This window comes from Theobroma cacao, chromosome 4, assembly GCF_000208745.1.
Source record: "Theobroma cacao cultivar B97-61/B2 chromosome 4, Criollo_cocoa_genome_V2, whole genome shotgun sequence".
In the NCBI taxonomy this organism is placed as follows: Eukaryota; Viridiplantae; Streptophyta; class Magnoliopsida; order Malvales; family Malvaceae; genus Theobroma; species Theobroma cacao.
This window is the reverse complement of record NC_030853.1, coordinates 20709602-20735252: the sequence shown is the minus strand read 5'-3', so window position 1 is coordinate 20735252 and position 25651 is coordinate 20709602. Positions and strand designations below refer to the sequence as shown.

The window sequence follows — 25651 nt, the reverse complement described above, 5'->3', positions numbered from 1 at the left end:
ACGATTAAAGTTGTTACCTTCCCCTCTTTGTGTTTTATAAACAAAGTATAGTCTAAATTACTTTGCTTATAACCAAATGCTTTTATTATAGAAGAAAACCTTCCAAATCAAGCCCTAGGTGATTACTTCAACCCATATAGTGACTTCTTCAGTTTACAAACTTTCCTTCTACACAAAGAATTGTGTTTAATTCCTAGTGGTAACTCCATGTAGACTTCTTCCTCAAAGTCTCCATTGAGGAAAGCATTTTTAACATCAAATTGTTGTAAAGGTCAATCTCAATTTGTTGCTATAGATATGAGAATACGACTTGTATTAATCTTGGCTGCTAGTGCAAATGTCTCTTGATAATCCACCTCATACCTCTGTGTATACCCCTTTGTAACTAATCTTGCTTTATGTTTGTCAATGTTGCCATCTGCTTTGAGTTTCAATGTAAATACCCATTTACATCCAATCATTTTTTTTCCTTCAAGTGAGGGAACCAATTCCCAAGTAGCATTCTGTTGCAAAGCCTCCATTTCTTCATTCATCGCCTTGATCCATTTCGGATCTTTCAATGCATCTTGTAAATTACTAGGAATAGATACAATGGATAGTTGATTAATAGTCAGTGTATACAATTCAAACAATCTATGGGAGGACACATAGTTGTTAATTGGGTATTTGACCTTGGCTTTAGGATCAAGTTCATATTATTTCTTTAGGACTCATTTATTCGATCTTTATGAATATTTAGGAACTATCATTTCTATAAGAACATGTGTTTCATGGGACTCATCTGATATGGGACTCGGGATTTCATAGGATTTATCAAATGCGGGATTTGAGATTACCTCATTAGATATGAGATTTGAGATTACTTGGGAGAGAACATTCTGGGTTGATTCTTCAGTTAAAGGTGCAGGTGTAAGCATGGGCAATTCTGAGGATTCTGTAACGGAAGCACTTGATTCACTTGCATGAAGAACTAACTCATTCTCAATTTCATGAATACTATAACAATATTGTTGAACAATTTTCCCAAAACGTTTAGTCACTTCCTTTAACTCCATAAACTCATATCCTTTACCACCTTGTTGTAACATATTCTCTTTACTAGAGCTCTCCCCCAAAAGAGAAAGTCCAAAGACTCTCCCTGAATAATAAGGCTCTAATTCACGAAAAGAAACATCCAAGGTTACATGTAATTTACAAGTTTAAAGGTCATAGCACCTATACCCTTCTTGAAAATCAGAGTAGCCAATAAAAACACATTGTTTTTCACATGAATCAAGTTTATTTTGCAAGTATTTGGAATGTGAACATATACAGTGCAACCAAAAACTCATGGTTCAAGATTAAGGAGATCAGGAATTAAAAGTAAAAATCGCATTTTTTGTTAGGGGATTTGAAAGTTTATTACTCAAGAAGGTATTCGGTTAATAAGGTAGGTAACGGATTACACAGTTTTCCCTAATAAAACCAGGGTATGTTCATGCAAAAGAAAAAGGCACGAACCACTTCCAATATCTATCTATTCTTCATCTTTGCCAATCCATTTTACTGGGGATTATAGGTACAAGAAGTTTGATGACGAATCCCATGATGGCTAAAAAATTCGTTAAAAAATCCATCACACTCAGTACCATTGTCTGTTTGTAAAGCATGAATTTGCTTTTGGTACTGAGTGCCCATTATAATATAAAATTTCTGAAATGCTGTGCATACATCACTTTTTTTTGAAGTAGAGATACCTAAGTCATTCTAGTGCATTCATCAATAAATGTAACAAAGTAACGAGCTTTAAAGATGAAAGGAATTTTTACAAGACCCTAAACATCAGAGTGAATAACTGCAAAAGGTTCTGAACTTTTATTCAAACTTAATGAATAAGAAATACGATGGCTCTTAGCTAGTTCGCAAATATCACAATGAAAATCCAAATCATTTAGACTTGAAAATAGATGTGGTTGTAACTTCTTAAGATAACCGAAAAAAAGATGTCCCAATCTTCGGTGCCATAACCATATAGTTGTTGAAGCCTTTTCTTTACTACTAGTTACATTCGCCTTGCTGAATTTTGGTCTCCCACTTTCTATTAACTCCAAATAATGGAGTTTACCCCGCTTAACACCATAACCAAGAACCTTCCTAGTCAAAATGTCTTGAAAAATGCAAAATGAAGGCCAAAAGGTTACAATTCAATCAAGAGCAGAGGTAATTTGGCTAATAGACAAACGATTACATTCAAGGGATGGAACAACAAGAACTATATCTAATGTTAAAGTGTTGGATAAAATGACAGATCCCTTTCCAATAACAGAACATGTACTACCATTAGCTATAGAGGTAATAGATTGAGAAAAAGGGATGACTGATTGTAACTTACTACAACTTTTAGTCATATGGTTAGATGCTTCTGCATCAATAATCCAAGTATTATTCTTAGAAGCTACAAAGAATACAAATGCCTTACCACCCATACCTAAGTAGGCAATGTTTGCTTTTTCTTCTGTGGATGTCACTACGGCTTTCCTTGCAATCTTCTTTCTAGGTTTCATTGTGAAGTCCCACCACTCAAGATAGCCAATGATTTTATAACATCGTTGTTTTGAATGACTTGTTCACCACAATGAGTACATACTAGAATGTCAGATTTTCTGGTTGATTGATTGCTTCGATTCTTCGAGGAGCTTGACGATGGTCTTTGTAGAGTTCGGTTGGCTACCATAGCTATGCTCTCAAGATTCGGAGGAGAGCCTCCCATTATCTGTCTTTCTTGATATTCTCTCCTGACATATGCATACGTGCTTTCCAAATCAAGTTTTGGATCTTTTCATAAGATTTCTTCACAGACCTAATCAAATTCAGAATCAAATCCACTTAGAAAAATATGGACTCGAAGCCTAGTCATCGCGGAATGCAATTAGACTACACCTTCAATTGTTCCTTCATACGACATAGTCTTGTGATCAATTTCCTAAAAAATAGCCACAAGTTCATTATAGTATATTGATAATGGTCGGCCATTTTGTTAAGTAGAAAAGGATCTCTGGTTCAATTCAAAAATACAAGTCTTGTCCAATCCATTATAAGAAGTTTTCGATATAACTTCCCGTATCTCCTTGGCTGTGGGAAGATAAATAAATCGTTGCATCAGTAATGGACTTATTAAATCAATAAGCCAACTTTTCACTTTGTGATCTTTAGTAATCCATATTCCAAGATTCGGATCTCCGAGTACAGGTTTTTTTGCTTCTTCAGTGAGATATCCAACTTTGTTGCGAGCGCCAAGATGCATCTCCATTAGTTAAGACCATAATGAGTAATTTGTCTTATCTAGTGTAACACCGGTAAGAAACACAGAATTATCTTGGTGGACAATAATTGGTGATGTTAGGTTATCGGGTATAGTTGGAACCATGGAATTCCTTGGTTCGGTTGAAACAATGGAATTGGTTTCTGTAATGGGGTTTCATATGAATAAAAGAAAGAAAAAAAATATGATGGTGATTTTTGAGCATGAGATTCACGTTAGAGAGTTCTTTTCGAAGTAGAACTGCTATGATACCATGTAGAAAATATTCGAGATTTAAACAAAGAATTAAACTACTTGATCCAAAAATAAAGAATTACATAAGAGGTTATTTATAATAGCTAACTAGACCTAAACTTACTTGATGTGCCAGTAAAGTAATTATAATGGTCAATTAAACTTAAACCTACTTAGTGTGCAAGTAAAGAAAATAGTAAATAAAGAAGTATTTTAACCCTAGAGTTTTTTGCAGTACAAGTAAAGTAAAAATAAAATAAAAAATATTCTTCTTTAAATATTTTTAAAAATTAATAATTATAATTCATGCTGACAGATAGAGAGACAAGCGGGGTAGAAGAAAAGAGAAAAGATTTACTGACAACAGAAGATTTGGTGGAGAAGATCATGCAATAATAGGAAGACGTACCATGATAAAGTCAAAATTTTGAAAATGAGGTATGCTCAAGAATAAACATAGAAGGAAGCAAATGCAATAATCAGGTGATGGAAAAAAATGAGAAAGTGCCAGGGCAGTCACGAGTTTTGAAAAATGAACAAAGGGACCATGAAACAAAAGGGAAAAGGTAAGGAAGCTTTTAAAATTGAACCTTAGACAACAATTTGACCAGTTAAACCTGGATGAACAATAGGGTTGAACAGGGGCGGAGCCTCCTTATGTGATGGCCCCCCCAAAACTTTTAAAAATATTTTCATAACATATAAAAAATTTTAAATTTTTTTATATATTCTATTAATGATCTTTTTAAAATAATTTTTTATTTGATAATTAATATAAATAAAAAATAATAAAATGGTTTCACATATCTTACTCAATTTTAAATTTTTTTCAATTTATATTATTATTTTTATTTTTATTTATTTATTTTTTTCATTTCTATTCTATTTGTTCATATGTTATAAGTTTTTATAATTTTTTTATAAAATTTCTACAAACCATTAACTATATTTCTTTTTTTTTTCTTTTTTGATATATAATATGTGGTACCTACCTTCTACTTGTCATGTTCTTCTTTTTTATGTTACGTAAATTTTATTTTATATGATTTTAAGCTTTAAAAATTAATAAATTATTATATAGTTCTCAAATATAAGTTGTAATGTTACATTGTTACTTAAAATTTCATCAATGTATCATTTTTTTTATTAATCCTGATTATATAAGAGAAAATTAACTTGAGTATATTTTTTTATATGTTTTACGTTTTATATTTAATTGAAATGAAATTATCTTGAATCTATAGTATTTAAATAATTCTGATTATATAAAAAGAAACTATTAATCTTATATATCGTTTTTAACTATTTATATTTTACAAATTATAGTTTTATATTTAGTTTTATATTTCTGTTATCAATATTTTTATTGTTAATCGAATTTAACATATTAATTTTTTAAAATTTTTAACTCTTATGCAATCGTGTTTGACCTCTCCAGTAAAATTTGGCTAGCTCCACCCTTGGAGTTGAAGAAAGTAGCAACTGATCAAGGCTATTAGGGATGGAACAAGAAGTCATTTCCTCAAGCTTATTTTTGGCTAAGAAACTGAAAAATAAAAAATTAGGTTTGATTAGTCAAATAGAAACAAAACTAAATGGGGAAGAAAAGTGAGAGAAACAAGCAAAGAAGGAAAACGACAAATAAGGAGAAGGAAGAGAACAATCCGAGGGACTCCAGTGCAACCATCTCGGATGTCGATATCAGAAGTCAGAATAACTTGATCATGGAAAACGCAAGGGAAGTATGGGAGATAGGAAATAATTTGGATTAGCTAGCTGCAATTACAAATGAAGTTGCCATTTTAGAAAGGTTAACAAATATAGGGGGGCATTCTTCCTACATAGGGGTAATAATTGAAGACAGATATGCTCACTTCCTTTTGTTTCTATACTTTTTTTGTAATCAGCATTATGGTAGGCTTGATTTTAGTGCAATTTTATTTTGATAGTTTGCTTCATAAATAATAAATGAATGGCTTATTAAAGTGGGCTAAAGTGCAATTTAGATCATTACTAAACTTTTCAAGCCTGGATTGATCTTGCAATTAATAATATAAAATTAATATATTTTATTATTTCATAAAAACACTTAACACTTGACCCTTGGTACTTATAGTTAAAAAATTAAGTATCAACAAACTTGTCTACATAGACAGTTATGTCTGATAGAAAGTTATTTTTGAACAATTATTTGTGTACAAACATGCATGTTATTTTCTTTAAATAGGAATTCCTTTGTTCAATAAAAAAATATATATAGAAACAACTCCATCGATCTCTCCTTCCTTTTTCTATATTCTTTAAGATACTTTTACATTGTTTTGCAACAGAAAAACTTTATAAAATAATAATAATCTTAACATACAAAAATAAATGCTAAGTGCATTGAATTTTCCGTACAAAACATAGTCAATTACTAACATTCATTACATTATCAACATTTATCATCAATAACCCTTTTACATACTTACAATAAAAATGGATAAAACTCTAAACCCAGAAATATATAGTAATACACACCTTTAAACCTTTTTCAAATATTTTCAGTTTTTCAATCCTATGTTCTAACAAATAATGTTGAACCTAGATCAAGATGTTGATGCACAACTCGGGTACTACACATCTCTGCAAAGTTCATCCCACGCATCAGCTTTGTTCCACTTATTCATGAATCCGACTGAGATTTCAAAAATTTTCTTGGGAGTTTCCAATCACCAAACCTGAAAATGTGTTTAGAAAGCAATATGTTAACTTCATGGGATTCAAACAATGAATTATATGTTTTTTTTTATGAATAATCAATGTGTTCTAGCATTTATGTTACAAACTATAAATAATAAAAATACACATACAAATTGACAAAATGAAATGATTATATTTTTTTTTTCACTTTTCTCATTTTTAAATGTTAGATCAAGTTTGTGTTAAAAACATCATTCTTCTACCATTAGTATTAAGAAAGAACAAATAGGAAATAAAACACCATAACAAGAAAAATTGATAGTAATTGATAGAATTACCATCAGATTAGATATATTTGTTTTTATTAGGTATTCTCTAACAGACTCACACCAAAATATAATTAAACATTTCAAGATGATAACCAAGGCATCGGAGCATAGATAAGTATAAAGGTTCTTAAAGGAATTCAAGTAATTAGATAAATAAATAAAAATGCAAAAACTAGAAAGAGAAATTCACCTTGTTAAGAGACTGCCATGGAATATTCGTATTCCATGGTAATATTTTTCATAAGGCATGATTTGAATAGAAGGAATGTGGGCTATGTTGGGCCAATCCTCTCCTCCCTCTATCTTGCACCTCCTTTCCAGGTGCGGGCATCCTCGAATCCACAGTGTTTTGAGTGCTGTGAGACTCCGTAGCCCTTGAGGCAGAGACGTTAGATTCGGACAAAGACCAATTTCCAACTTGGAAAGCGAGGTGAGCTGTTCTATCTGGTTTGGGACAGAAGTTAATCCGTCACAATCGCTAATTGTCAATGTTCGAAGAGCATTTAGATGTTGAATTTCCTCCGGTAAGGAATTCAACATTGGACATCTAAGAAGACGCAATTCCTCAAGCTGCGTCAAATGCATGACCCCATTAGATAAAGAGGCAAACCTCTCACAGCAGCTAATCGTTAGGTTGCGAAGAGAAGTTAAGCCATGCAATCCGTTAACAGGAAACGAAACAAGACTATCACACCCAACTAATTTCAAGCTCTCTAAAGCGTTGAGGTTTTGAAGCGCTTCCGGAATGTCTTCAAGTTTGTCACAGTCCCTAAGATCCAAGTGTTTAAGCACAGATAGATTATCCAGCTGATTCGACAGAGACTTGAGATTGGGTAAGGATTCTATTGTTAACTCCTCAAGATACGTATGATTTTGCAACAATCCATGGGGAACAACTGTCAAGATAGAAAGATCATTGATCTCGAGAGAACCAAGACCATCACGTTTTGAAAAGAGGCCAAAGTAGTCCCCTCTTGTCCAAATTCGTAACTTTCTGAGGGTTGGAAATTCCGGTAATTCGATCAACTTAGGGCATTTCCTGAAAGTCAAGCTCTGCAGACGAGGAAAACTTTCTCTTCCTTCCAGTGTTCTCCATGTCTCCAAATTAGGCATTAAGTCAAAATTGAGTTCCTCCAATGATGGGAATGAATTCACCCCATCTCCACAGAATTCACTGCTAATACACTTTACAGCATCCATTCCCCTTATTTTAAGAAACTTGAGCAAGGGTAGTTTCCCTAGAGGTGGAAGACGTGGACATCTTTCACACTGGTCAAGCTCAACTGAGACCAAATTCGGTATCTCAATCATCCAATTGGGAAGTCTTAAACCTTGATAACCGCATATCTGTAAAGACTTCAGATTAGAATGAGGTTGGAGACTGCCAAGAACCTCCTCTTCGTTATGTGGACATTCGCCTGCATGTTTTCCCCAAATCAAACTCAACGATTTAAGATTTTCCTTCGTTATCAAGTTGGCACTCTTGGCTTCTGTTGAACCTGTCACATTATTGAGTTCCTTTATACATAACTCCTTCCCAAGGTTTAATTCTTTCAGCTGGCTAATTCCACAACCGTGGTCCTTCCTTACTATGAAAATACTCAGTTCTAGCAATCGGGTCAGGTACCCGATCTCAGGTGGAGTTCGCTTAAGAGAACCACAATGTGAGATATTAACGCATCTTAGATTTCTCATATGCTTCATTCCCTTAGGTAACTCGCAAAGATAGTAGCAGCGGGAGAGTATCATTATCTGCAAGTTTTGGAGGCAAGTGGTCGACTCAGGTAGCCTTTTGATGGAAGAGTGAGATAAGTTTAGATAAGTCAAGTGAGCCAAGTTACTGATAGACTTTGGAATTCTTTTGACGGAGATGCTGATGCTAGGATATTCACGTACGTTTAAATATCTTAGGTGTATCATTTTTCCAAGCGACCTGGGTACTTGATTCATATAGCAATCCAATGCTCTCATATGTTTCAAAGAAGATTTGGGATCCAAAAACAAGCCACCTAGAACAAGTGAACGCAAAAACGAACAACTTTTGATGAAATCTTTTTCCTTTTTGACGAGACTCGCTTCCAAGTGGAAAGGAGGAGCTGGTCTCATGGGAATATGTAAGTGTCGAATCTTTTCTGGAAACTCCAACAACTTCTTGTCATCAAATATATAACATTCAAATCTCATAATGGAAAGTGCAAGGTCATGAATGAGATCATGCATTTTACATGTTATGGTGCCATCATTATGTTCTGTCAAATCTTGAAAGAAGGACCTCCAACTTAATTCCTCAAAAATCTCCTCCCCAATCTCATGTAACTCCCTTTGTCCTCTAGGATGAACAAATCCATTTGCTATCCATAACTCTATCAAATTAGATTTATCCATTTCACTATCTTTTGGGAATATAGAGCAATATGCAAAGCACTGCCTTAAAAATGATGGTAGATTATCGTAACTCAATCTCAAGGCAGGTAAAATGGTGCTCCCATCATCCCCTAACTCCCAGATCTCACTTTCTTTAACAGATAACCAGTCACTTTCTCTATGTTTTAACCGCAACATACTTCCGAGAGCTTTTACAGCCAAGGGAACCCCTCCACACTTCTTAACTATTTGCTTTCCAATTCCTTCCAACTTTGTGTACTCCTCCTTCCTTTTCATCTGAAATGCGCGTTGCTTGAATAATAACCAAGAATTGTCTTCAGACAAGTAGCCTAGATGGTATATAGGAAGAGTGGCCATGATAAGAGCAACTTTCTCAATACGAGTAGTTACTATGACCATGCTGCCTTTTGCCCCACGCGTCAACGGATTTTTAAGGCGATCCCACATTTCATTGTTTTCACTCCAGACATCATCTAAAACAAGAAGAAACCTCTTCCCCCTCAACTTTTCTTGCAAGTGTCGTTGCAGAACGTCCAGCTCCCGGACTTCAGAAGGGCTGCCATCAATGGACTCTATGATTTTTTTTGTCAACCTTCTAACTTGAAAATCATCAGATACGCAAACCCAAATTTTCAAGTCAAAAGCCCTTTCCACCCTTTCATCATTGTAGACCAATTGTGTAAGGGCAGTCTTTCCAAGTCCACCCATGCCACATATAGCATGAATGGACAAATCATTTTGATCTCTTAAACTAGTAAGCAACACATTAATTATGTTTTCCTTGTCTTCATGTCTTCCCAGTATTTCAGATTCATTCACCAGGGAGCTAGTTTGTCGCCATTCTCTGTCATCAACTTCCACATCCCCAACTTTTTCTGTCAAGTGGAATTTGTTTTTCTCCTCTGCAACAGCATCTAATCTTTGCCGAACTTGCTTAAGTTTATGTGCCTTGTTAAAATTAAACAAAGTTGCGTTTTGAGAGGAAAAGAAATCACTTACTTGGCAGCTCATGTGTCTTCGAGCTCTCCATCTCAAAGCTTTTGCAGCAAATTCATCTAGTATATCATCAGCATCGTAGGCTACATCCTTGAGCTTTCTAAGCCAATTCTGCACAGCTTCACTCCTCCATTGCTTCTGCTCTGCGTCTTGTAGCACAGCCTGGATGGTAGTTAACGTGCTCTCAAGGTTTTCAAGCTCTGTCTTCAAGTTACTTGCAACTTCAATTTCTCGAAGAGCTAGAGAATTCAGGTTCCCCAAGATTGTCCTCACAAGGGTAGAAACAAGTACATCAGCCATGACCGACCCGTCTCACTCCAAGAACTCAAAAAATCAAATAACAGAAATTAATCAAGAGAGAATTGAGAAACCAACTGAGGGAAATGCAAAGACCGGAAGTTAATTACAAGTAGAAAGCAGAGAATCAGGAGAGAAATTGAGAAATGATTGAAGGAAACGCAAAGATGAATGAGATTGGTTGGTAGTAAACGGTTTTTCTCGTGTCCCACACGGTGCTGACTTGACCGGATAAAGCAAATGGAAAGCATACATCAGAAATATAAGCCTATCGTTATCAGGGTCTTCGGTAACTTCTCCATTACCCGAGTCAATGGAAGCATAAGTCCTTTCCCTGTACATTACACTGTAACTTTCCCAAGTCTCGTACAATTTCCGAGTAATGACCCACGATTAGTCTATTAGTTTTTATTAAACGTACATTGTACTTAAATGATTTTATATGTAATAATAATAATAATAATAATTTACGAATCGAGTTGGTCCACAAGTAACTAACATTTAAAGTACAATGACATTATATATATAAAACAATGTATATTCATAAAACTATTAAAATAAAATAAATTTTGTTTTTAAAATAAATTTTCAATTTTTAAAAAACAGTATACTATAACTAATTAAAAGTTGATTAATCAATTTTGATATCATAAAAGTAAAAAGTAGTTTACACATGAATCTTGAAAATAAATATATTTACAGTGAAAATTAAAATTAAATTGTTAATCATTTATTAATTAATTTTAAATAATAATAAATTTTTTTTTTTGAAAGAGATGATTTCATTCCATCATGAAATATCAATCTACAATATGAGTAAACCAATTTAACTAACCAAGACCTCTCACATTGTAAAGGACCTATGGTTTAGTATGAGTCTCAAAATGCTCCCATATTCTTAAATTTTAATCGAAAATTTTAACAAATCTATTAATTTTCGAAATAGACACTCTACCTAAAAAATGTAAACGCCATTAACAAAGATTATGAAATGACTAAAATATTTTTTTATTAATTGAAAAAATTATCAATGCTCTTTTATTTTTTTAAATTAATAAAAAATATATAATAGTAATTTTAAAATTAATAAATTATAAAATTATTTTTTTTATATTATCATGTCATCAAACTAACAAAATCATTAACGTTTAACTAACGGCTAGACTTATGTGTTCAGTAGAATAGAGTATCCATGTCGAAAACTAATGAATCTACTTGAAATTTCGATTAAAACTTAAAAGATTGAGGTATTTTCTTAATTAATAACAAAAATAAAGTTATGAGTCATATTTTATACATAAAAAATAATCCTAATTATTGAAAAATAAAATTAAGTTCAATTTAATTATTGAGTGAGATATATAATTTATAAGTGACATTTGATTGACTAATAAATTAAGCTTGTAGAAAAAAAAATTGCCCTTTTTTTACTAATTTATTAAAACTGTAAATTATTGTGTTAAACTTGGATGTTTTTATAATTTATTATCGTTCCTCCAATAAGCAAAAATGAGAAAAAAAAAAGTTACAAAGATAAAGACTGTGTCATATAATTTTTAAATTATTTATAAATATATTTAAATCAGTTATTGAGTAACTTGTGAATCGCAATAAATTCTAATTTAAATATCTTAAGGAAAATTTTATTATGTTCATTATATTACAATTTAACCTTCATAGTGTACATATGAATTAATTTTGATTGATTATTCAAAAAAATTACAACATATAGTAACTTTCTGATTGTTTGTTATGATATCGTAATTGATTTTTTTTCAATGAAAACGTTGACTGCCTCTCATCTCTTTGTATTTTTAATTATTATTAACTTTTGATTGATTATTTAATAATATACATATTTTATAAATTACATAAAATATTAATTTAATATATGAGTTTTTAAATATTATGTTGTTTATTTTTTTAAAATTATTTTAATAATTCTACACCAAGAGAAGATAAAGGATACCATTTATCAAGTAAGCATCATATTACGACCATTTAATATTGTTTAGAGCATATAATATGGAAAATGGAATTCTATTATTAACTTGTAAATCTTGTTGGCAATTATACTGTATATAGAAAATATGTTTGAAGTTCATAATTAGTTGTTTTTATGTTTAATAGAATCTTTCTATATGAAAGCTAAATTTGTTGAATTGCTTGTATCTCATTTATTCTCGTTCATGAGACTTGTACAACAAAAAACGATTATTATCCCAAGACATTAAATATTCATTCATAGCTATAATTAAAATATCTTAAGATTGCCCATCACTATCAAACTTTTATTTCGAAAGTAGAAAAATGTAATATACAACTATTAGATAATAATTAAAAATATTAACTGATAGTATCCGAGGATTTACTTGTGTTTGTGAGCCACCCGGAGTAGACTTGACTGCCATGGTCATGGCCATGGCTTCCATTAACTTTCCCCTTCGCCACCATAATTACCCAGAAAATGTTTGGTGCAGCATGCTACTATCCCTTTGATACCATGAGTTGAAATTAGGGCCCCTTTAAATAAGAACTTTCCTTCCAAAGCGTACGTGGTTCCTACATTGTGATCTATAAAAAAAAACAAAAAGCTCATCGTAACATCAAAAATTCACAACAGCCAGCTTCAAAAGCAAGAAGAGCGAAATTGCATTAGAGACCAAAAATTTAGAGGGACAAGAGGAGGGGGGGGGGGGGTGGCCGCCGCGGCAAAGACAGGTAAACAGGTATAGAGATTCGAATGCTGTTGCCAATCATCACAACACTTGATAACATGTGAAATTTTGTGTAGAATTCCTTGCTTCATAATCCATAAAAATCTTGACAATTCCAAAAAAAGGAAAACAACATATGAAATGCTTTATCTATGGGATATACACTTTGTCTCTGCTCTCAACCAGAAAAATCAAATACAAATTACCCGTATTTGTTGCTTCACAACTGAGCACTAACAAACTGAACCTTTCACATTATTGATTTGTCAAGTGAAGACCAGCTTCCAAATTCCAACTTGTAGGACAAAATGTTTGAGCTAAAGCCTACCTCAGTTCTTGTGCTGCATTCTCCCACTTTCTGCACCAGCAAAAGGATCAATTGTAACATTTATTACAGCTGGCTTTCGTGCAGAAAATGATTCCAAAAGGGCAGACTTCAGTTCACCAGGAGTCCCAACAAGGTAACCCTTGCCCCCAAAAGCTTCCATCAGTGTGTGATAGGCTGCACCAGGAACAAAGGAAGTGGGAGCAGGATCATCTTTAAAAGGGCCAGTAACTTCTTCGGGGCTCCTCCGGTCACCTCCATATACACCACCATTGTTAAAGACTATCACAACCACAGGCAACTTGTATCGAACCAATGTCTGCAGAGTTAGAAAAGGCAAACATCAGATTTAAACATATGGATTATCACAACCATAAGCAACTTATATCAAATCAATGCCTGCGGAATTAGAAAAGGCAAACATAAGATTTAAATATAACCTTGTAAGCAGGGGCATATTTAAGTCAAACACCCAGAAGAGCACCTATAATTGTAAGATTTACTAAAGAGACTTTAAAACAAGAAGCAGTCATAAGGAGGAAAAAACAAAAGAGAAGGAAGAAAATAGAGGCGTATGAGACATGGAACAAAATTCAAAAGAGAAGCATATCACTCATTAATTAATGATCAAACACATCCAAATTTCAGTTGTTAACACTGCTCCTAATCATAATGATGTTTTATCAACATAAAACGAAAAAAAGGATTCAGAGAAACCTTATTATGTAACTCTTATCCAAGAATTTGTGACACAATTGACTTATGACCAGTTTGGCTAACTTGATGGAACATCTCAATCTTATAACAAGACCAGCGTTGCATCCACGACATACATTGGTCTTTTCAGGGAAAAAAATCCAAAAGTACGGTGGATACATGGTACAGACTACTGACCTATGGTAAAGTATATTCCCATGCAACCAGACTATCAGCTGAAGAAATATCAGCACAATTACAACAGAATGTTTCAGCTTTCTCCTTTGAATGATGGCATATAAGTAGCATATGATGATTTGGTAGCTATTACATGCTAGAGTTACAGTAAGAACCTCTATTGCTCAAACTTCTCTGAACAAAACTACCAGCAAAACTGGAGAATCATTTTTTACCAACAAGGAAATTGGAACACAAAAGCCACAAAAGGATAAGATAATCAACAAAACGATCACTGAGCCCTTAAAAGAAACATCATCATCACTAGCTTAGGAGGCACTAGACCTAATTTATTCTAAAGAAACAGGAAAACTATTTCAATCGCATGAATACATGCTTAATCAGCAGCAAATTTAGACTCAAAATGGAGTACCAACTTCTTAATGAAACTATACAGTAATTTTCGAAGCCAAGAGGATTATATGATAATAAATCAACACCCTGCTCTGTCACTGTAAGCGTTCACATTACATTTCATCATTAACTAATTAGACTAGTTTAACCTGTAACAGGCTTTGCATAAAGACAACATGAAATAATTATTAAATCATACAAGGGCCACATTCAAGTCTAAAGAATACATACCTCAACCTCCATTGCACTGAACCCGAATCCAGAGTCCCCTTCAACAGCAACCACAAGCCGGTCAGGATTAGCGACGGCAGCTGCTATGCAATAACCTAAACCAACACCCATTGTCCCCCAAGTCCCTGCATCCAACCTAGTCCTAGGCTCGGTCTGAACCAACACAGACCTTCCAACATCCATAGTATTCGCACCTTCTGAAACCACCACCGGAGCAGGACTTCCCAACCCCAAAATAGCATCTCTGATAATCCTCATAGGAGTCAGAAAATTGAAAGGCACAACGTCTTTTGCCAACTGAGCCTCCATCCTTGACAAATTATCCTTCACCTTCTTCGAAACAGCCTCAACCCAAGGATGAGAGTTTCCCAAACAAAAAGGGTCATCTTTAATCTCCTTATTGATCATCTCCAACACCTTCTTAGCATCCCCAACCAAACCCAAATGTGGTTTCCTCAACTTAATCTCCTCTTCACAAACATCCACTAAAATGAACTTCACATCCTTATCCCACTTAGGACTCTCCCCGAAATGCAACAACCAATTAAGCCTTGCCCCAACCACCAATGCAACATCACACTTCCCAATAGCAAGTGACCTTGCTGCACTAGCAGCCAACTCATGATCATCATTCACCAGTCCTTTCCCCATTGGTGTTGGCAAAAACGGTATTCCTGTCCTTTCCACCAACTTCCTCATTTCTCCCTCAGCTCTCCCATAAGCTGCTCCTTTCCCAAACACAATCAACGGCCTTTCCGCTTTCCTTAACAAACTAACCGCCTTTTCGATCTCCGAACTTTCCGGAACTATTGTTTCTTCAAAAGTTCTTCCTTTCTCAGCTTCAGCCAGCAAGTTTTCAGCTTCGGATTCAGTTATCGTTTGATGTAAAACATCGGTTGGTAAATCCAAATAACACCCGCCGGGTCGACCCGAAACCGAATGATCTAAAACCCTAGCAACACAACTGGGAATTTCCTTAATATCTTTAGCTTTGATTGAGAATTTCGAAAAAGGTTTCACGGCTTCGATCTGATCAAGCTCTTGGAAATCTCCACGGCCGGAATCCTTCTGATCGGAGGAGCCCGAGATCATGACCAGGGGCCAGGTGTTGATCATGGCATTGGATAGACCTGCGAGCCCATGGACACATCCCGGCCCAGAAACAGTCAGCAGAAGGCCCGTGCGGCCAGTGAGATAGCCGTAAGCGGAAGCGGCATAGCCGGCAGATTGTTCGTTGTGGAAAGCGATGAAACGGATACCCATTTGGACAGCACGGTTGGCAAGGGAGGTTACCGGGATGCCCACGACGCCGAACATGTGAGCGACGCCGAAACGGGCTAACGATTTGGCTGCTAAAACGTTTCCGTCTAGGGAGTCCGCCATTTCTTCAGTGAAGTTTTGGTTAGTGAGAATTGTTGTTGTGCCTACCACGTGTTGAGTCTAAGTTATACATGCTTTGCGTGTTTAGAATTTATATGCAAAGAATTATGGTCAGGGTGGTCCGAGTGTTAAAATGGGTTTTTGCTTTTGCAGGATAAAGAGGTTTTCAACTTGTGGTCGTAGATAGCTTGGCTTAGGCCAGCTAATTCCTTGTGTGATTTTGGGAGCTGTGGGGGTGTTTATTCAAAGATTTGAGGCGGCTTTAGAGTGAAATTTTGTTAGAAATTAATATATTTCATAACATCTTACATTATCAAAATATATAAAAAGTGAATACCTTATATTGAGAAACTAACTATAGGCTTGTTACAAGCAAGAAAAACGGAATGAGCTCATGCGCACACAAAATTAGGCCAAACAGTTAGAAACTTCAGATTTCCCCCTCTGCGCACGAGTATACAAGTGGGTTGTACTCAAGTGACTTTTTGTACCTTGACTTTATTTTTTAAAACTTTTTTAGCCTTTGATTAAATCAAAGTCCAACTCTACCATGCTTATTTGATTTTCCTGGTTTTCCTCAACGTTTGTCCTGGTTTTGCTCCAACGTGTATCTGACTTGGTATAAATGCTGACCAGGTTTTTCTCAACTCCCTCAACTCCCTGATCTAGTGCAACGTTCACCTTATTCGGTGCAATGTTCACTTCACTCAATGCCTATAAATACAACCTCACACCCTCACTCACAACACACACCAAAGCTTTTCTTCTTTAAAGCTTTCTCCGCTACTTCCCTCTACCTCTTTTCTTCTCTTAAGCTTCTCTGCTAGGTTTTCTTATTTTTTCTTTCTACTGTTCCTGTCATCCCTTAATAGTTTATGCAAACTATAAGGAAGGGTCTATTGAATCCTAAAAGATAACTGTTACAATCCTTTTGCACCGAGTTTTATACTCCGAAGGGGTGAAAATTATCTTTAAGGACAGCGATACCATGCCTCAAACCAATTACTGCTTTTACTAATTTTATATCCCTTTGTTTCTAATATTTTTTACAGCATTCTTAAGGATAATGGATTCCCACGTTGATAATGCTCCTGCCACTGTTCCTAATGCTGCCTCTGTCCCTATTGCCACCACCAATATCAACGGTTCCCCCATAGCTCTCACTCCGATGACCATTCCTCCTATGCCCTCGGCTTCATATGCCAAACCATTTCCAAATATTTCCAAAATAGAAGTCTTTGATGGCAAAAACTTCAAAAGGTGGCAAGAAAAGATTTTTTCAATCCTTGATGTTCATGGGGTTGCTTTTGCACTAATTGATTCCAAACCAGATGATGTCAAGATGCTAGAACCATGGATGCATGCAAATAAGGTATGTAGGCATACAATCATTAGCACACTTTCTAATGAGTTGTTTGATGTATACAGTCCTTACAAAGAAGCAAAGCAAACATGGGAGTCAATGATAGCCAAATACACTGCTGAAGATGTTGGGAAACAGAAGTTTGTGATTGGTAACTTTTATCGCTGGAAGATGACAGATGACAAGGACATCAAGAGTCAGATCAATGAATACCACAAGCTAGTGGATGATTTGAAGGCTGAAAAAATCAACTTGCAAGAAGAGTTTGTTGCTGGGTTGCTGATTGAGAAGCTACCAGAATCCTGGAATGGATACAAGCAACAACTGAAGCACAAGGAAAAGTAGTTGTCACTTGCAGATTTGATTGTGCACATCATCATTGAAGACACAACTCGTAGGGAGATTAAGGCCTCCAAAGCTAAGGAAATTGCAACTAAAGCCAATCTAGTACAAGGCAGAACCCAGCGCCAATCAAGGTACCCTTACAAACCGGATCATAAACTCAAAGCTCTTCATTTTACCTTCAAAAAGAAAGGTAGTTGTTTTGTTTGTGGAAAGCTAGGGCATCATGCAGCACAATGCAGGAAAAGAGCAAAGGGAAATGACAAATTTGTTAATCCAAGAGTCAACTCGGTCAAAGCAGATGAATTCGATGATATAATTGCTGCGGTCATTTCACAAGCAAATATGGTGGCCAGTGTGAAGGAATGGGTGGTAGATTCAAGTGCTACCAGGCATATTTGTGCAAACAGAAATGCCTTTACCTCCTATACTCTTGTAGGGGAAGGAGAAGAGACAATTTACCTCGGTGATTCTCGAACTGCTCAAGTTCTTGGTAAAGGAAAAGTCATTCTCAAGCTCACATCTAGCAAGACCCTAGCTCTAAATGATATTCTTCATGTTCCCAATATAAAGGCAAACTTGGTATCTGTGGCCTTATTAGGCAAGGTTGGGGTAAAAGTGTCATTCGAATCTGATAAGATCGTGATGACAAAAAATAATGTGTTTGTGGGTAAGGATTATTGCAATCAGGGACTCTTTGTACTTAACATTTCCAATGTTTTGAATAAAAATGGCAATTCTTCTGCTTACATGATTGAATCTGTTGATTTATGGCATGGTAGACTAGGACATGTTAACATTCCTTATATTAAGAAAATGCAATCACTAGGATTAATTTCTAATATTAAAAATGGATGTTTTAATAAATGCGAAATATGTGCTGAAACGAAATCAACTAAGAAAACTTGTATTTCAGTAAATAGGAAATCTGAATTATTAAGTTTAATTCATACAGAATTAGGAAATCTAAAACAAATTGTGACTAGAGGAGGTAAGCAATACTATGTTACATTTATTGACGATTATTCTAGATTTACTAAAGTTTATTTACTTAGGCATAAAGATGAAGCTTTTGATATTTTTATTAAATATAAAGCTGAGGTAGAAAATCAACTAAATAAAAAGATAAAAAGAATTAGATCAGATAGAGGGGGTGAATATATACCGATTAATGATATTTGTGAAAAAGAAGGAATAATTCATGAAATTACTCCTTCATGTTCTCCTGAATCAAATGGTGTTGCTGAAAGGAAAAATAGAATATTAAAAGAAATGATGAACTCTATGTTTGTTAGTTCCAATGCACATGAAAATTTGTGGGGTGAAGCTTTATTATCTGCATGTCATATTCAAAATAGAATACCTTATAAGAAAACTGGTAAGACACCTTATGACTGATGAAAAGGTTATTCTCCTAAGTTAAAATATTTAAAAGTATGGGGGTGTCTAGCTAAAGTAATGCTTCTTGAATTTAAGAAGAGAAAAATTGGTTCTAAGACATCTGATTGCATGTTTATTGATTATGCTGAACATAATGCTGCATATAGGTTTCTTGTATTAAAAAGTGATGTTCTTGATTGTAATACAATTGTTGAAACAAAGAATGCCGAATTTTTTGAACATATTTTTCCATTAAAAATTGAAACAATTTCTCATGCACCCTTTAGTAAAAATGATTTTGAAATACAAAATGATGATTTGAGAAAGAGTAAAAGACCAAGGAAGAAAATTTCTTTTGGTAATGATTTTTATACTTATTTTGTAGATAATGATCCTTTGACTTATGTTGATGCAATTTCTTCTAAAGAAAGTTTATTTTGGAAAGAAGCCATATAAAATGAGATTGATTCGATTTTACAAAATCAAACTTGAGAATTAGTTGATTTACCACCTAGAGCCAAACCAATTGGTTGCAAATGGATTTTTAAAAGGAAATTTAATCCTGATGGTTCTATTGATAAATATAAAGCTAGATTAGTTGCAAAGGGTTTTACTCAAAAACCAAATATTGACTATTTTGATACTTTTGCTCCAGTAACAAGAATTGTATCAATTCGTATTTTATTTGCCTTAGCTTCAATTTCCAAACTTGTTGTTCATCAAATGGATGTAAAAATTGCTTTTTTAAATGGTGATTTAGAAGAAGAAATTTATATGGCACAACCCGAGGGATGTATTGTTCCTAGTCAAGAAAACAAAGTTTGTAAATTGATTAAATCATTATATGGTTTGAAACAAGCACCCAAACAATGGCATGAGAAATTTGATCAAGTTCTTGTTAGTAATGAATTTTCTACTGTTGGAATTGATAAATATGTGTACACAAAAACTGTTGATAGTGGATGTGTGATTATTAGTTTATATGTTGATGATATGCTTATTTCTGGTACATGTATTGATGTGGTCAATAAAATAAAATGCTTTTTAGCTTTTAAATTTGACATGAAAGATCTGGGAGAAGTCAAAGTTATTTTGGGTATTAAAATCATAAGATGTGATAGTGGCTTAATACTAACACAAGAGCATTATGTTGAGAGGCTACTTAAAAGGTTTGGACATTTTGATGTCATACCTGTGAGTACTCCTTATGATAGTAATATCCAATTAAAGAAAAATAGAGATGATAGTGTAGTTCAGTTTAAGTATGCACAGATTATTAGGAGTCTAATGCATTTGATGAATTATACTCCACCAGATATAGCTTATGCTGTATGTAGACTGAGCAGATATACACAAAGTCCTAATAGAGATCATTGGACTACCTTAAGTAAGGTGATGAAATATTTGAAAGGTACTATAAACTATGGTATTTTATGTAATGGATTTCTCGTTGTATTAGAAGGATACAGTTATGCTAACTGGATCTCAGATTCAGATGAGACGAAATCTACGAGTGGTTATGTATTCACCCTTGGTGGCTGTGCTATAACTTGGAAATCAGCCAAACAAACAATAATTGGTAAATCTACAATGGAGTCAGAATTTGTACCTTTAGAGTTGGCTGGTAATGAGGCTGGGTGGTTGAGAAACCTCTTAGCAGATATTCCGTTAGGAATGAAACCAACACCTTATGTGTCCATGCATTGTGATTGCCAAGCGGCAATAACCATTGCAAAGAATAAAACTTTCAATGGTAAAAATAGACACATTCGTTTGAGACATGATGTTGTAAAACAGTTGCTTAGAGATGGAATTATATCCATTAATTATGTGAAGTCAGAGCTGAATTTGGCCAATCCTCTAACTAAGCCCCTGGGAAGAAAATTAATTAATGCTACATCGAGGGGAATGAGACTTAAACCAAATGAGAAAATCAACAAATAGTAGTAACCCAACCTATATGATTGGAAATCCCATGAATTAGGTTCATATGGGTAATAACAAGTTATTTGTTGATAAATTAATGCACTATTGAAATTATTGTCCCTCCTATGGTGTGTAAGTAGTGCAAAATTGCAATGTAAGAGAGGTTGAGTTAAACTCTTAATGCATTCCATATTCCTTATGGGTAGTGTATTATACTGCAGTATACACTTGATGGAATTAACCTATATAAGTGTGGAGTGGGGCCACTCCTATGAGAACTATGGCAAATTCTCTAGAGCACTTATGAATAACCAGCCACGCGCACGACCTATTCGCTCAAAATCGCGTTGAACAGCAGAAATTGTAGGGGTGTAATGTGATTGATAAAAACTATATTTCACATAAAGAATTTTGGTTCATATAAGTTACAAACTTCATCAAAATTCTGTGATTTATATTTAATTCATGGGGTGGTTCATAGCTTAAAAAGCACCAGTCACGATGCATTACACTCAAATGAAATTTGATCCAGCAAAACTTCGTATAAAACCTTATGAAATATGTGGGGGATTATTGGAAAATAATGTATTTCATAAGGTTCAAACATCCTACATTGCCAAAATACATAAAAGGTGAATGCCTTATATTGAGAAACCAACTATGGGCTTGTTGCAAGCAAGGAAAATGGAGTGGGCTCGCACGCATACAAAATTGGGCCAAACAGTTAGAAACTTCAGATTTCCCCCCTGCGCGCGAGTATACATGTGGGCTGTGCCCAAGTGACTTTTTGTAATCAAAGTCCAACTCTACCATGCTTATCTGATTCTCTTGGTTTTCCTCAACGTTTATCCTGGTTTTACTCTAACATGTATCTGACTTGGTATAAATGCTGACCAGGTTTTCCTGAACTCCCTCAACTCCTTGATCTAGTGCAACGTTCACCTTATTTGGTGCAACGTTCACTTCACTCAATGCCTATAAATACAGCCTCACACTCTCACTCACAACACACACCAAAGCTTTTCTTCTCTAAAGCTTCCTCCGCTACTTCCCTTTACCTCTTTTCTTCTCTTAAGCTTATTTGCTGTGTTTTCTTATTTTTTCTTTCTGCTGTTCCTGTCATCCCTTAATAGTTTGTGCAAACTATAAGAAAGGGTCTGTTGAATCCTGGAGGATAACCGCTACAGTCTTTTTGCACCGAGTTTTACACTCCGAAGGGATGAAAATTATCCTTAAGGATAGTGATACCACGCCTCAGACCAATTACTGCTTTTACTAGTTTTATATATCTTTGTTTCTAATATTTTTTACAACAAGTTTTACTCAATTTTTGCTTTTAGAAATATGTATATGATATAATATATGTGTAAATATTTATTATAATTTAAGAAGTTTATTTAACTCAAACAATTTAATATGTTAAGTAAAAAAAACTATAATCTGATTTTAATTTTTAAATTTAATTATGTATATATAAATTTAGATATAAATTGATTAGAATTTAAAGAGTTGTTAACTTATAAATAGATTGTTCACTTTACTTCTTACTTTTTCGAAATTTTTTTTTATAATTGCTGTTTCAAACTATAAACATCTTTATTTTGCTGCAATCTAATATATTTATGCATTCTTGCCTATGCACTCTTGCCCTTGCTGATCTCTTACTCATTTGCGCATTATGATAAAGCTATAATAACACAGCTACCATAAATATAAGAATAAAAAATTGAGCCAAGAAAGCACTTGATTTAATTATGGTAATGACAGTTCAAAAAGAGGCAGTGATGCTTATGAATTATGATCACTAACGTATAGAAATCAGTATACTTTACGTTTAACCATGGTAAGAAAAACGCAAGTCATATTACTATATATCTTTTGCTGCTTTTTCAATGGAAGCTATGATTGGTAAAGACAAAAAGTGTACGTTTCTCAACACATGGATGTAAACCATTGGTCTAAGCACCAATCATGTGTCTGAAGTCTTATCTAAAAGATAAGGGAGGATTGGACAAGATGATCATGATTCATGGCCTTGGCAATGGAGGTGTTATCTGGGGAAGGTAAGGGACCATGTCTAATTTGTATATGTTTTTTTATTAAATTATACTAGGAGTGTCAAATTTGGGTGACTGTTGTAGCAAACATGCTCTTTGATTGGGCAAGAGTCCCTCCCGGATGGCCACCACAGGCTGCAGTCAATCATTACCGGCTCGGTTCAACTTTTCCCCGGTTAAAGCTTTTGATTTGCGTGGGTCAAAAACGAGGCAACAGCAAAACCAAAGTTTTCGTTTGCCCAATTAGTCGGTGCATGCCTAAGCCAACCCCTCTGGGCTGGTATCTTACGATTGCAAGCCCATAATGGCTAGTTAAGGATTGACTTTGGTAATCAAGGGATTGGACTCGTTCAACCCACACGGTTGGGGTTTTAGACTCAGCTAGGTCTACCATCTAGAAGCTGAAAATGAAAGACTGGTAGAGCTCTATTTTCCCTCCATGGGCCTTTGGTCATCAAAGTTGATGTCAAGCACAAATTGTAGATGTTCTCTTCTCTTCTTCTGATTCCTCCCCAACCTAAAACCCTGCAACGCTCTCTCTCTCTCGGTCTCTCTGGGCTCCAGCTGTAGCTTTAGCTCTCCTCGACCGCAGGCGTCTCCACGCTCCGTAAGCTTTCTCATCCATTCGACATAAGAAAATTAGTCTTAGTAATTTGTTTTCTATATTCTTCTTTATAAATGAACAATTTCATAAACTTGTTAGTGTAAATTGGAAAACCCTTTATTAGATTGGATCTGATGGCAGCTTCTGCCTGACCAATTACTGAAAGAAATTATATTTTTAACCAATATTAAGGGAAGAAGTTTCAAATTTTAATACCTATATATGCACTCTCTTTTAAACCTTGTTTATGTTATCACAGCATCTAGAAAATAAAAAAAAAATGATAAAGAGGCGATTCTATGAGTTTGAACATGGGGATAAAGATATAAAATTTGACCTAATAGCATATATGTTTCATAACAGAGATATAAAATTTGAACATTAAACTTACAGGGAGTCCATCCTCTGCATCTGTGGAGGTGAGGAGATTACTATTATCCATGTCCCAAAACTTTATTTGGCTTTTTTCTCTTGCAGCCAAAATTGATTTTGTGCTGTTGATTTCTTTCTAAACCTCTTTACTGCTAATTCAATTCTATTCCACTCAAACAGAAAAGATTCTCCATTTTTACTTGCTCCACAAGAGAATAATCTGAAACAAAAATTAAAAAAAAGTTCAAAATTACAAGGAACTGAATAATATGTGAAATTGGACAATAAAGGGTTAATTAAAGGTGTTATGAGCAAACAATTTTTTGAAGAATGAACGCAACTCCAAGTTTTTAACAGGAAGTTACTAAAAGTCTTGTCTTAAAATTCATGATCACACCTACTTCCATCAGCACTGTAAAGCATTGTAGTGCACCAGTTTGCTGCACTAGCAGCCAACTCATGATCATCATTCACCAGTCCTTTCCCCATTGGTGTTAGCAAAAAGGGTATTCCCGTCCTTTCCACCAACTTCCTCATTTCTCCCTCAGCTCTCCCATAAGTTGCTCCTTTCCCAAACACAATCAACGGCCTTTCCGCTTTCCTTAACAAACTAACCGCCTTTTCGATCTCCGAACTTTCCGGAACTATTGTTTCCTCAAAAGTTCTTCCTTTCTCAACTTCAGCCAGCAAGTTTTCAGCTTCGGATTTAGTTATCGTTTGATGTAAAACATCGGTTGGTAAATCCAAATAACACCCATCGGGTGGACTCGAAACCTCATGATCAAAAACTCTAGCAACACAATTGAAAATTTTCTTAATATCTTTAGCTTTAATTGAGAATTTCGAAAAAGGTTTCACAACTTCGATTTAATCAAACTCTTGAAAATTTTCATTGTCAAAATCTCTTTGATCGGAGGAGCTCGAGATCATGACCATGGGCCAGGTGTTGATCTTGGCATTGGATAGACCAACGAGCCCATGGACACATCCTGGCCTAGAAACAATTAAGAGAAGGCTCAAACGACCGGTGAGGTAGTCATAAGCAAAAGTGGCATAGCCGATGGATTATTCGTTGTGGAAAGTGATGAAACAAATACCCATTTGGATAGCACGGTTGGCAAGGGAGGTTACGGGGATGCCCATGACGCCGAACATGTGGGCAACGTCGAAACGGGCAAACGATTGGTTGCTAAAACATTGTCGTCCAGTGAGTTTGCCATTTCTTTAGTGAAGTTTAGGTTAGTGAAAATCGTTGTTGTGCCTACAACTTCATGTGTTGAGTGTAACTTATATATGTTCTGAGTGTTAAAATCGTTGTTGTATAAATATTCATGCAAATATCTTTTACCATTCGACGAGTTTAAATAAGTTATACATGACAAGTTTGATTTTAACTCTTAAATTTGATTATACATAATTAAATTTAGATATAAATTGAATTAG

At 34.7% G+C, this 25651-nt stretch overlaps 2 protein-coding genes across 2 annotated transcripts; both read right to left on the bottom strand.

Annotated features, from left to right (window-relative positions):
* On the bottom strand, positions 5898-10529 carry LOC18601971 (putative disease resistance protein RGA4). The gene is made up of 2 exons (XM_007033081.2): positions 6737-10529; positions 5898-6255 (listed from the first exon to the last, which is right to left on the bottom strand). Exons 1-2 carry the CDS (start codon positions 10225-10227, stop codon positions 6201-6203), a joined length of 3546 nt encoding a protein of 1181 aa, XP_007033143.2. The 5' UTR covers positions 10228-10529; the 3' UTR covers positions 5898-6200.
* Positions 12966-16269, bottom strand: LOC18601969 (2-hydroxyacyl-CoA lyase). Its single transcript, XM_018120001.1, has 2 exons — positions 14785-16269; positions 12966-13585 (listed from the first exon to the last, which is right to left on the bottom strand). Exons 1-2 carry the CDS (start codon positions 16165-16167, stop codon positions 13271-13273), a joined length of 1698 nt encoding a protein of 565 aa, XP_017975490.1. The 5' UTR covers positions 16168-16269; the 3' UTR covers positions 12966-13270.